The sequence below is a fragment of the Nesoenas mayeri genome (genome assembly GCF_963082525.1).
Source record: "Nesoenas mayeri genome assembly, chromosome: 21".
Lineage (NCBI taxonomy): Eukaryota > Metazoa > Chordata > Aves > Columbiformes > Columbidae > Nesoenas > Nesoenas mayeri.
The window spans coordinates 3,257,061-3,270,222 of NC_137571.1; the positions used below are offsets into that span (position 1 = coordinate 3,257,061).

A 13,162-nucleotide genomic window follows, 5' to 3' on the forward strand; every position below is an offset into this window, starting at 1 on the left:
TGGAGCATCTCCCGTGTGAGGAAAGGCTGAGGGAGCTGGGGCTCTGGAGCTGGACAAGAGGACACTGAGAGGGGACTCATTCCTGGGGATCAATATGGAAAGGGGCAGTGTCAGGAGGATGGAGCCAGGCTCTGCTGGTGACAACCAGGGACAGGACAAGGGGCAATGGGTGCAAACTGGAACACAGGAGGTTCCACTTGAATATGAGAAGCAACTTGTTGGGGTGAGGGTGGCAGAGCCTGGCCCAGGCTGCCCAGGGGGTTGTGGAGTCTCCTTCTGTGCAGACATTCCAACCCGCCTGGACACCTTCCTGTGTAACCTCATCTGGGTGTTCCTGCTCCATGGGGGGATTGCGCTGGATGAGCTTTCCAGGTCCCTTCCAACACCTGACATTGTGTGACTCTGTGAAGCGGAACCTCAACACAAAAAGGCAGTTACAGTATCTTGTGTTCTACAGAAAGATGGAAAACCTCTGACATTTCTGAGTGACACTTTCATGGTGATAATTACACAAGGTGATGCAAAAACGCAAATGACAGCAACGTGCACACCTGGCGAAAGCGAGAAGTTTCATCCCAAAAGAATATCTGTGATTCAAGCGATGAAACTTTAATACTTCTATTGATTTATGTGTCCTACTTGTTTTTTTAAATGAGGCACACATGCCAATTAACACGAAACTTAAAATCTTTTCAGAACAACTTTGTCCTTCCAGAGTCCCAAACCATAACGGTGGGTTTATCATTCTGCTGGTTTCCAATATTATTTTGCTTCCCGCCCTCCAAAAATCGTAATGCTCCAGGAGCTGCAAGTGCAAACACTTTCTACCAATGTATAATATACATTTGAACATAAACCTTTGTGCAATTTCGGAGTTTCCTTTCAAACTCCTTGTGGCGACAGCTGAAAGATCTTCAGCTCAGCTTGTGGAACACGAGGTGATGTTGAGGGTATCACACTCGAATAAAATAATAATAATAATAAAAGAAAAACAACCCAGAACTGCAGCTTTTATTAGCCAGCTTTACAGTCTCTTGTATACAGTACATTGCACAGTTCCGCCTTCACAATAACGCTTCCTGCGGGAATATTGTGCCTTCCACGATGCAGTATAATCAAGGCAAGTTACAGAACACTGCGGAGTTTCTATCGAAATAAACAGAAGATGTAACCCTGGTTTATAATGAACATCCAAATTACCATGTACAATTTGCAGTAGACTCTGTAATGAGCTTGATATAGAAGCTAGATGACAGTGAAGGGGGAAAAAATAGTTTAAACTATCAAGTTTCCTCTTGAAATTGTCTTTTCCCAAGGCACTGTGAACGAGACTGTCAGCAATTCTCAAGGACTAAAACACCAATGGGAATATAAATATTTCACACAACAACCACCGTCACATCATCAGCTATTCGCTTATTTTGTCCCTTAAACGACGCCCCTGAAATTTGTTTGGTCCTTTGAGGGGTGATCAAATTATTTCCTGCGACATCACATATTTGTATTGAATACATCTATAAATCAAAGCTTTGTTGGATTATTTAACCCTTTCGCTGTAAAAACTCAAGGTGGTTTTTTTCCTCACCATTTCTCAAGGAATCTGTAAATTCAACTTGATTATTAAAATAAGAAAACAAAGGAAAGAAAGGGTTCAAAATCAAGCAAAGCCCTGTGTTTTTCAAGAGGAAACCATGCAAGAGTACATAAAAAGGCAAAATTGGCTACTTGAAAACCAAGAATTGTTTTGAATGCGTTGGCCAAGGAAAATAAATCGCAAAGTTCTGTGAGGTTTTCTCTAAAAATTTACAAGAAAAACGGATGGGCAGTTCTAGTCAATCCAGATGTTCTTTTTTGATCCTGTTTTAAATGACAATGAGGACGGTCTCACACGATACGACTTCATCTCGACTGCAAGAGACACTCTGGTGCGGCGCCTTCGGCAGGACGACATTACTGGGCAAAAAGAGAAAAGAACCTTGGCATTCATTTCTTCAAGGGCTGATAAACGGAGGCGTTGGGATCGAGTCCGGAAGGGCTGGTCTCCACAAATTTGGAAGAGTAATGTGGGGAAACGGGACTCAGAGTGCTGGTGGCCGCAGTGTACGTGATGCTGGGCATGACTGCCATGACTTCTGCAATCTTCTGTTTTAGGTCCTTGATTTCCTGATCTTTCTGAATGATTTGCCCTGGAAACAGCAAAGGAGAGCGCTCAGAACCAGTTTTCAAGCAAAACAGCCTAAGACAGCATCGGTAAGAACACAACTCGCAGAATCCCAGAATGTCAGGGGTTGAAGGGCCCTGGAAAGCTCATCCAGTGCAATCCCCCCATGGAGCAGGAACACCCAGATGAGGTTACACAGGAAGGTGTCCAGGCGGGTTGGAATGTCTGCACAGAAGGAGACTCCACAACCCCCCTGGGCAGCCTGGGCCAGGCTCTGCCACCCTCACCCCAAACAAGTTTCTTCTCATATTCAAGTGGAACCTCCTGTGTTCCAGTTTGCACCCATTGCCCCTTGTCCTGTCCCTGGTTGTCACCAGCAGAGCCTGGCTCCATCCTCCTGACACTCCCCCTTTCCATATTGATCCCCAGGAATGAGTCCCCCCTCAGTGTCCTCTTGTCCAGCTCCAGAGCCCCAGCTCCCTCAGCCTTTCCTCACACGGGAGATGCTCCACTCCCTGCAGCATCTTGGTGGCTGCGCTGGACTCTCTGCAGCAGTTCCCTGTCCTGCTGGAACTGAGGGGCCACAACTGGACACAAGATTCCAGGTGTGGTCTCCCCAGGGCAGAGCAGAGGGGCAGGAGAACCTCTCTGACCTACTGACCACCCCCTTCTAACCCACCCCAGGTCCCATTGGCTTCCTGGCCACAAGGGCCCAGTGCTGGCTCATGGTCACCCTGCTGTCCCCAGGACCCCCACGTCCCTTTCCCCTACGCTGCTCTCTAATAGGTCATTCCCCAACTTAGACTGGAACCTGGGGTTGTTCCTGCCCAGATTCAAGACTTGCCCTTGTTCTATTTCATTCAATTTTCCCTGCCCAGCTCTCCAGCCTGTCCAGGTCTCTGATGGCAGCACAGCTTCCAGTGTCACCACTGCTCCCAGCTTGCTGTCATCAGCAAACTTGCTGACAGTCACTCTATTCCCTCGTCCAAATCATTGATGAATATATTGAATAATATCGGCCCCAGCACTGACCCCTGGGGCACTGCACTGGATACAGGCCCCAACTGGACTCCTCCCATTGACCACAACTCACTGGCAGAGCTGAACGAAGGACAGACTGGGCAGGGTTTATACTGGTTTCATGCTCCCTCTGGTGGCTGCAGCACCAGTACCACACTTATCAGTGTCAAGTTTACAACAGGCTGGGTTATTATTTTCCCCCACATTTAGGTTGTATTTACTTCAGGAGCATCAAAATATTACTAGGATTCAAGGACAGAGGCTTAATAGATGGCAAATGTTATTTTATCTTCTAGTTGTTTAAAAGAAGTTCTCCAGCTTTAAGGTAATGGTTTACAGAAATGTAGAAAAACATGATAAATTAATTTAAATGCCCATCTTGACATTTATTGCCTTCAGTTCAATAGCTTGGGGGAATCAGGTCAGCTGAGGAGCCAGACTCTGAGGTTCACTCAGAAAGCTGGAATAGCCAAAAACACACTAGAAGCTGAAATGCTAAACGGGCACCATAGCCCACCCCGCAATATAACGCCAGGACATCCTTTCCATCATAATTTTGCAATTTCAGTCAGCGCTACATGTCGAATTAACCCCCCCCGTGTTACCTTGGGCAATCTCAAGCTGCCGTTTTGCGTCTCCCAAGGCGGAGAACAGATCCAGCTTGATCCTGGTCTCTGCGCTCAGGCTGTTCTCTAAGTGCTGGGTTTTATCCTGCATGGCTGACAGTGCTGACATCAACACCTCCGTATCCTTCTCGTTCTCCTTGTACTTCCGCAGCTCCTGCAGGAGTGATTAGGACAAATGTTTTATTCTCATCGACTTTACATGTGAGATACAGCGCGAAGTCTTTCCCTTCCCCACAGCACACCGCCGAGCCTGGAATTAATACTGGAAAATTAAAATGATGGTTAATTAAGGACACTGTAATACTACCTCCAGTAATTATACAAGACCATCATACAAGTGATTAAAGCCATATTGTACAATACATAATTACAGCGCGGTGAGCAAGTACCATTTACTCTGCTCCTCGCCCTCTCCCATCCGTACCAAGACCCCCCCGCCCTCCTTTATCTTGGAATATTTCCCACATTGAACCTAAATATGCTGCAAAGCCAGAAATCTGGAAAACAGAAAAGGGGGAGCAAGTACCCTGCACATAAGAGACAGTTGCCTTGTGGCTGGGAAGAATGCATGAACATTTCAGCTAATAAATAAAAATACTATTAAAAAACCCTATAATTTTAAATGTAGCAACAATAATACACCAGGGGAAATATTAATGCCCGCACAAAAAGCTTCTCTAATGGTTTGAAGGTGATAATAAAATTTTTAAAGCTTGATTGTAGTTGGGTTTAACACATGCTCGTGTTCTTAACGGGAAAACGACACTTGTCAAGGGCTCGGTAAAGCCAGGAACAACAAGACTGCATATGTTATTTGAAAACAAGTTCACAATGGCACCAGGTGGATTTTGAAGAGTCTATTAAAAAAACCTCAAGACATTAAAAACACATTAATGCAAACTGTCAGTTGACAGTCCAAGCACATCTTTAGTAGCACAGATTTTAAAGGAATAAAGTCAACTTGGACTCGCACATCACAGCGCTTAAACTAACATGCCAGACGCCGTGTCTGCTACAAGTCTACCGCAAGGGTGTGGAGCTGAGCCTATTAATCCTCCTCATCCCCACGTCCTTACAAAGCCTGATGCAAGACAGACATCTGAGCGTAACTCCTGAAGGTGCCGATTGCCTCGTATGTAGATCCGCCAGCTTCAGAGGGCTGAATGTGCTCGTTGGGATGCTGATCTAAGGCCCTGGCGCTTTCTCCTTACCTGAACTTTCATTTCTAGTTCTCGTATCTGATCTTCTTTCAGCTTGATGTCGATTGTTAGCTTCTTGCACTCTGTCTCCAGCTCTCGGATACGATTTCGTAAAGTTTCGGTACATTCTCCTCTGCATAAAGAAAAAGAAGATGAAATAAGAATGAGGTTGTCATTCCTGGCCTGTTTAACACGTGAAAATTAATACAAATATTGAAGGATAAAAGAAGGAAGATAACTTTGTTCTTTTCAGCAAGACAATTTCCCTTATGGCAACGTTATGTCTCAAGTATTAGGAAACGTGGAATAGTTATGAAATATGGAGAACACAAAAGCAGAAAGAATTCTTTTTAGCCATTAGGAGCGCTGCAGATTGAAGTCATCCGCATTGGTGCCACGCTTTCATCTTGGAGAACTCCCATCTCTACACGTGTTAGTGCTGAGACAGCCCTGTGGTGACCCAGTGATCACTGCCCGGAGCAGAGAACGCTCCAGACGTGAGATAACAACAATTTTGGCCAGTGTTGCTGCATGAATCCCTAACCACAGTTCCCACAGGGAAAGGGACGATCCTTTTTTGACAGCAGACTGACCCACACCGGGCACAGCGCCTCTGTCAGCACAATCGAGGTACAGCGCATTACTTAGAGCATGTCCATCTTTCCATCCTGTAAATGTCATTTGTATCAGTACTGAGATGCAGCTGCATGGAAGGAGATGTCCCACTCCCACCCAGGGAACAAAGTACCTTGTAGCAGCAGCGAACGCCACAGCACGTGCGGCAGTTGCTTCTTCCAACTTCTTCCTTTTCTTTTCTTCCATTAATTGCTTTTCTACAAAGGCTCGTGCCTCCTGCTCTGCCTTTAGCTTCTTCTCCAACTGGCTGATCATTTGTTTGTCTTTTTGCTTCATTTGTACAGCGTTGTGTAACCTGGAAGGCAACAGGTACGGGATTTAACGAGGGATTTGATTGACTAAAAATAAATGGCTGTCAGCGCTCCCAAACGAGCGTTGCTGGGTTCACGGACAAATGCCTCAGATTTTGTAGTCTTAAAGTAACACTTTTCCTTCCCCAGACTATCGGCAATGAATTGTCAGAGCTGCAGGAACACGTACTTGTTCTGGAGCAGTTCGTTTTCTTGGCGGAGCTGCCCGATCTCGGATCGAATTCCCCGCTCTGTGTTAGTCAGCGAGCTGATCTGACTCCGCAGCTCCTGTTCGATCTGCCTGCTCGCTTGCAGGTCGGCCTTTAACTTTTTAATGTCTTGTTCCAACCTAAGAAAAGACAATTGGAAAAGATCGTTTCAACTCTGTTGCCCGAAGGCTCAAGCGCATCACATCAAAATAGGCAGAGGAAACATCGCACCATCTGCCACCCCCAAACCCTTCATACTTATCACAGAATCCACTGGGTTGGAAAAGACCTCAGAGATCATCCAGTCCAACCCTTGGTCCAACTCCAGTCCGTTTACTAGATCATGGCACTAAGTGCCATGGCCAATCTCAGTTTAAAACCCTCCAGGGCCGGTGAGTCCAGCACCTCCCTGGGCAGCCACTCCAATGCCTGACCACTCTCTCTGCACAGAATTGCTTTCTCATCTCCAGCCTCAATTTCCCCGGGCAGAGTTGAAGCCCGTGCCCCCTTGTCCTATTGCTGATGCCTGGGAGAAGAGCCCAATCCCCACCTGGCCAGAACTGCCCTTCAGGTAGTTCTAGAGAGTGCTGAGCTCAGCTCTGAGCCTCCTCTTCTCCAGACTGAACAAGCCCAGCTCCCTCAGCCTCTCCCCATAGGGCTTGTGTTCCAGTTCCTTCCCCAGTCTTGTTACTCTTCTCTGGACCCTCCAGCACTTCAATCTCTTTCCTGAGCTGAGGGGCCCAGAACCGAACACAACACTCTAGGTGTGGCCTCCCCAATGCAGAGCACAGAGGAAGGATCACTGCCCTTGTCCTGCTGACCACGCCAGTTTGGATACAGGACAGGACACCACTGGCCTTCTTGGCCACCTGGGCACACTGTTGGCTCATGTTGAGCTTCCTGTCCATTAGTCCCCCAGGTCCCTTTCTGCCTGGCTGCTCTCCAGCCACCCTGTGCCCAGCCTGGAGCGCTGCAGGGGGTTGTTGTGGCCAAAGTGCATGACCCAGCACTTGGCCTCGTTGAACTTCATCCCATTGGAATCAGCCCATTTTTCCAGTCTCTCTAGATCCCTCTGCAGAGTCCTCCTGCCTTCCAGCAGGTCGACACTCGCTCCCAACTTGGTGTCATCAGCAAATTTGCTGATGATGGTCTCAATCCCCTCATCTAAATCATCAATGAAGATGTTAAACAGGACTGGACCCAATACTGACTCCTGGGGACACCACTAGTGACTGGCCGCCAGCTGGATGCAGCCCCATCCACCAGCACTCTATGGGCCCAGCCCTCCAGCCAGTTCTTAACCCACTTGTCCAAGCCATGGGCTCCCAGCTTTTGCAGCAGTATATTATGGGAGACAGTGTCAAAGGCTTTGCTGAAGTCTAGATAGACCACATCTATAGCTTTTCCCTCATCCACATGATCATAAAGGAGATCAAGTTGGTCAGACAGCACCTGCCCCTCCTAAACCCATGCTGGCTGGGTCTGATCCCTTGTCCATCCCGAAGGAATCTCAGAAGTTACCACTATCCTTGCTAAATAATGTTTAATACAGCCATACATATCTAGCTCTATGTATAGCTACACACACTTAATAACCTCTCACCAGAATTCGTTTCCTTCCATGTACTGCAGAGTTGTAAACCACATCCTATGGAATTAGATTTTGCCTTTAAGTCTGCGAAATTGTCAACAAGAACAGTTGCATATATGAACAAATGTCACTTTTCGCAACAAATTACAAGCTCCATTTGTTCGTTATAACCGAGCCACAGAACACACTGCTGAATTCTCACCTAAAAGTACTTTTTCTTGAAGTACACGATGTGCATGTTGAATAAAGATTATGCGTTAAGTCATCCACAGTTCAGGAGTCAGTAAACTCGGTTTTAATTGCTCCTGAACAGAGACCATCTGCTATACACTTAACTGTAGCTTCACAAAGTTCTTGATGACTCGTGCAAGCTTCTAATTGACATATTTTCAAGCAAAACTGGTGAAAGAAAACACATCTAAAGAGGGGCACCCTGCTCACCTTATTTCAAAATGCAGGGAAAAATATTAAAGATTGATTTTTAGAAGCAAAACACATCCCAGGGGAACAATCCACCATTTTTATGGGCACTTATTTAAAGCAAATACGTCTCTCGTCATTCACACATAATCCCCATTTGCTCTATCCATTATTGTTTATAAGTGTTCATAAAGGAGATAAAGATGTGTTTATTTCCTAAAGTTCCATACAGAATTAGCAGTAGGCGAACCTGGAGACTTAGGGAAAATAGTCACAAAAGCCCAAATGAACTGTCCTTGAACAGTCGCAGCATTTTCCTTGTAATGAAAACACTTATTGCAGGAAAACCTCAAATGCCAGTGAGAGATGGAATGATATGAGGGATGAGAACACCCCGCGTGAATGAATCAAGAGGTTAAATGTGGAATCAAGCATGTGGAAAGCCATAACATTCCATCTGTAATAGGCTAAACCTGCACCAAAGACGTCTGCTGGGCAGATCAATTCCTTTTGATACAGTCTAAATTGTGCTCAAATGTATCTTTAAGAAGAAAAAGAAAATACACTTAGCACTATTATTATTTCCCTTCTAAGCAAACGCACATTTTACAGTGAAGACCACAAATCATTTCAACCCCTTGTTCTCTGTTGTAGGAGAAAAAGGATTTGCAAACCTGACCAAATAGTCATTCAATCATAGCACAAAACCCCATGGGCAGACGTTATTCCGGGTGCATTTTCGGCACATTAAGTGATGGAGCTGAAGAGTTGTTGGGTGATGATACAATGATCCAATTTCACCTTCCAATACGCAGTAAATAAGCATTTTAGAAAGAGCAAACTTTGAATTGAAGAGAGTAAAGCGCTATAGGAAGCACTATCAGCCTGTTCATGCCAACAGCTCGCTGGTTTTAATAGAGGTTTCCATAAATAGCTGAAAAAAGTGGCTGGGAGGACAATGTAAAGGAACATACATAAAATCATACACACTTTACATTGACAAACACCCATAAATAATTTCAACGTACATGTTTACAATCAAGTGATAAGAGTGAAAATAAGACAGTTCCAGGGAAAAGGCTGGGTCAAGTTTGCTCAAATAACATAACCCAGGAAGCCTTGAGCAGGTAAAGCCCAACTGAACCCGAGCTGCTGGCACAGGACAAGCCCAGTTGGCGTTTTTGGCAATAGAGCATTGACATGAATTGAAGCTCCTTGAGCCATCTGGTGTGCGCTTCTCCTGCCGTGTCCACGGGCTCCGTCCCTGCGGGAAAACTGAACCGTGAACCCACTTGCTAAAATGAAACCTCATAATCGAGGAAAACCAATATAATGTCATAAAAGAAACGTCGCTGCAATGAGCACAGATAGCACGGGGCGCTCTCCCTCCTCAACAGTCCCCACTTCTATTACAATGACAAATGACCCAATAAGCCAGCACTTCTTTTTTTTGCACTATTATTATTCTTTCTACCGTTTCATTTTCTGCTAAAGTCTCTTATTTCTAGGCTTATTGGAAAAAGTTATTTGCAAGAGATGAAGAAAACTGGAGTTCTAGAAGATGCTTTTCGCTATTGCTGCACAAACTACAAGTCGTTTTGCCACGCAACTGTTTTTAAAATGAGGATTTAGTTGCAGATTATTACTTTGTGCTGTTTATACAACCAAGGCCAATTTCTTTCCGTCATTACTTCAAACACAGATTTACCCATTTTCCTTTCTCAGCACGACAACGTATCATTCCTGACCTCGCTGATGAAGAGAATTAATCACTAATCACCTCTGAGACAGAGTATTTTTCCAAATGCTTCAGGGAAGATTGATGGATCAACTTAAAACCAACTCACTTCAGCTTAATCCTCCTAAGTATCGATAACGGGTGAAAAATTTATCCTTGTTGCTCGCTTTCCTCGGTGAACGCAATTCTACGATCACCTCGCAATTACACACAAATTAAACACAATTGATGGAAAAATTAAAGTTTTCAAGGCCGCACAAGGCACTCGGATGCTTTTCTGAGACCCATTTTTCCCCTTTGTTCTGTTCTGGCACAATCTATTGCCACAAGCATCCCCACAGTGAACCCATTTCTCTAAAGTAGCCAAAGCGGCATCGACGTTCTGCTGGAACTAATATGCTGTTACGAGCGGCTCCTCGGAGCATTTTTCATTACCAAAAGGACAGTAATCCAGAGAAAAAGCCGAGTTACTACTTCTTCTCCTGCACAGAATTGATCTAAGGAGACGGCGTTTCAAACGTTGTTCTGCTCCTGAACAGGCCAAGCACTATGTTGACAGAGAACAAGGTGCTGGAAGGATCCTCTCCCAGCTTTCTGATCTGTCCTGTCCTACCCTACCCTATTCTATTCTATCCTATCCTAACCTACCCTACCCTAGCCTAACCAACCCTGTTCTACCCTATCCTACCCTATTCTACCCTATCCTACCCTATTCTACCCTATTCTACCCTATCCTACCCTATCCTACCCTATTCTACCCTATCCTACCCTATTCTACCCTATCCTACCCTATCCTACCCTATCCTACCCTATCCTACCCTATCCTACCCTATTCTACCCTATCCTACCCTATTCTACCCTATCCTACCCTATTCTACCCTATCCTACCCTATTCTACCCTATCCTACCCTAGCCTAACCTGCCCTATTCTACCCTATTCTAACTTGTTCTACCCTACCCTAAACTATTCTACCCTAACCTGTCCTAACCTACCCTAACCTGTCCTACCCTACCCTAACCTGTTCTACCCTACCCTAACCTGTTCTACCCTACCCTAACCTAACCTATTCTACCCTACCCTAACCTAACCTATTCTACCCTACCCTAACCTATTCTACCCTACCCTAAACTATTCTACCCTATCCTAACCTATCCTACCCTACCCTAACTTATCCTAACCTACCCTACTCTAACCTATCCTACCCTACCGTACCCTACCCTACCCTATTCTAGTTTTCCTTCATTTCCATCACATTGGATGAAACACAGACCATCTCAGCTGACAGCAGAACCTTCTGGCACAGTGATGCCACCCAGGCAGGAGGGATCAGGAACAAACAGCAAGTGCTCTTCGCACATCAACGGTACCACAGAAAACGTACAATAATCAGCACCAAACACACAGAAATTTACATTAAAACCTTCAAGCCTGGCTCTACAGGTACCGTCAAATCTCAGGAAAGCCAAATAAGACGTGGTAGACCAGCTCTTGCTTTGCAAGTGTTTTGCTTAGTCCAATTGCCAGAAGATGTCATCGTTATCTCTGAGAATAATTAGTACATAAGACAGCTTGTTTCAACACCTCACATGGCAAAGTCAAGACCTCTCTGGGTACAAACAGTATTGCCAAGCTGCACTGCCAGCTTTTCTGCATGCTTTTTTTGTAAGGGTTCAAACAGCTAGAGGCAGGACATGATGATTACCATGTAATCTGCAATTAAAAAAAAGCCCACAGCAATTACAGCTTGGACTCGTTCCATGCATTGAGCCCCCAAAACATGAACAGAACACGCTGCACCTCAGGAGTCACAGGGAAATGGTAGCAAGAAGTCAACCTGTTCTGTACCTACTGACGACAATTTTAATTGTAGGAGGTGAAAAGCCCCGAGGACAGAGATTTCTTTCCAGGCTGGTCGGCAGGGACGGAGCCCCTGGAATCCCTGTCGAGGTGACAATAACAAATATTCACGGCCATCCCCAGAGATGGGGATCAGTAAACTAAACACACGTGCACAAACCGTTTTACCAGACAAAGATTCAAACCTGCCGTTTCCAATAAGAATCATATTGCATATATAAGATATAAACTTCACGAGCAGTAGCCTTTCAGATGGAAATGTCACATCAAGTATTGAAGAGAAAAAGTTAACAAGCTCACAAGAGTGTCTTGTTCTCAAAAAACCTCAATTTTACTGTCTCGAATAACCCCTGTTAATCCCGAGTCCCCAGGAGTCATAAGACATACTTTACATTTAATACTGGTTAGTCAGCTCAGGGAAATCATTTGTGAGCACAAAAGGAAAGCAGCTTGGCTCTGACATCCTGCTGGGAGGCTGCTGGACAGGACCTTAGGAAAAGCGTCTTTATTTGGAAGCAGATCTGATCTGAGAGTTGGACACGAAGGCAGGATTTCAGGGAGCCCTTTTCAGCACTGATGCAGACTCCGGCTTTAATAGCGGGAATGAGTAACAGCGCTGGAAGTGGAAAAGATGACGAATAAACGCCTCGCACTCCAGGGACAGGATAACTGACAAGGTAAAACAATAAACAGGAATTTTTGAATTTAAGTGCATTCCACCCCAAGCAATTTGTCAGGTAAGTTTATGCTTCTCTGGGCGTGGGAGTTACATACTCGAGCTGCACTGAAACAAGATTTCATGAATGATTTCAGTCATCTACAGCTGTGAGGAACCGTAAACAACAACACACAGGCTGTTGGTGTTTTAAGTGCTCCTGGCTCGTCTGCACTGGGAAATCGGTGCTCAATAAGCAGCGATGTGAATTTGTAGCACAACAACCGCATTACGCCCACGCGTCACATCGAAACACTCGACAAACAAAAGACTGAAGTAGCTTAATTCACTTTGAGGGCAGAGTAAATGTGCGTCGCACAAAGGCGCTGTCAGAGCACGGCAATCGTGTGCTTGGCCCTACCAGTGAATTAGTGGAGCTGGAGTCCTGTAAGGGCACAGTCTGGTTTATCAAACACTCACTTTGGCATTAGAAAACCCGCTTTGGGCAATTCCAATGACCACCCAGTTTCAGCAATGCGGAATTTACAATTTAAAACATACAAGGTTTAAATCTCATTCCTCGTCATAGCTACACAGGACAAAATTCTTAGTTGGGCTGGTAATTCTATAAAGCTCTTCCCTTCTCTTTTCTCAAGACTTGTGAGCAATATTTGGACCATCAGCAAAGCTTAACTGCCCTGTTCTCTTCTTCAGCGAGCAACTAAGCCACATAACGAGTAAAGTTTGATGAAGACAAAG

The 13,162-nt window shown here is 45.2% G+C and overlaps 1 protein-coding gene across 1 annotated transcript in view; it reads right to left on the reverse strand.

The window, feature by feature from the left end:
* Positions 1-981: 981 nt before the first annotated feature.
* The window catches only part of MACO1 (macoilin 1), a 30,592-nt gene continuing 18,411 nt past the window's right edge, over positions 982-13,162 (reverse strand). Inside the window, exons 7-11 of the mRNA XM_080357562.1 lie at positions 6,123-6,281; positions 5,755-5,937; positions 5,019-5,139; positions 3,787-3,961; positions 982-2,186 (exon numbers count right to left, since the gene is read on the reverse strand). Coding sequence (XP_080213688.1) covers positions 1,984-2,186; positions 3,787-3,961; positions 5,019-5,139; positions 5,755-5,937; positions 6,123-6,281 — 841 coding nt within the window. The 3' untranslated portion in view covers positions 982-1,983. The remainder of the gene's footprint in view (positions 2,187-3,786; positions 3,962-5,018; positions 5,140-5,754; positions 5,938-6,122; positions 6,282-13,162) is intronic.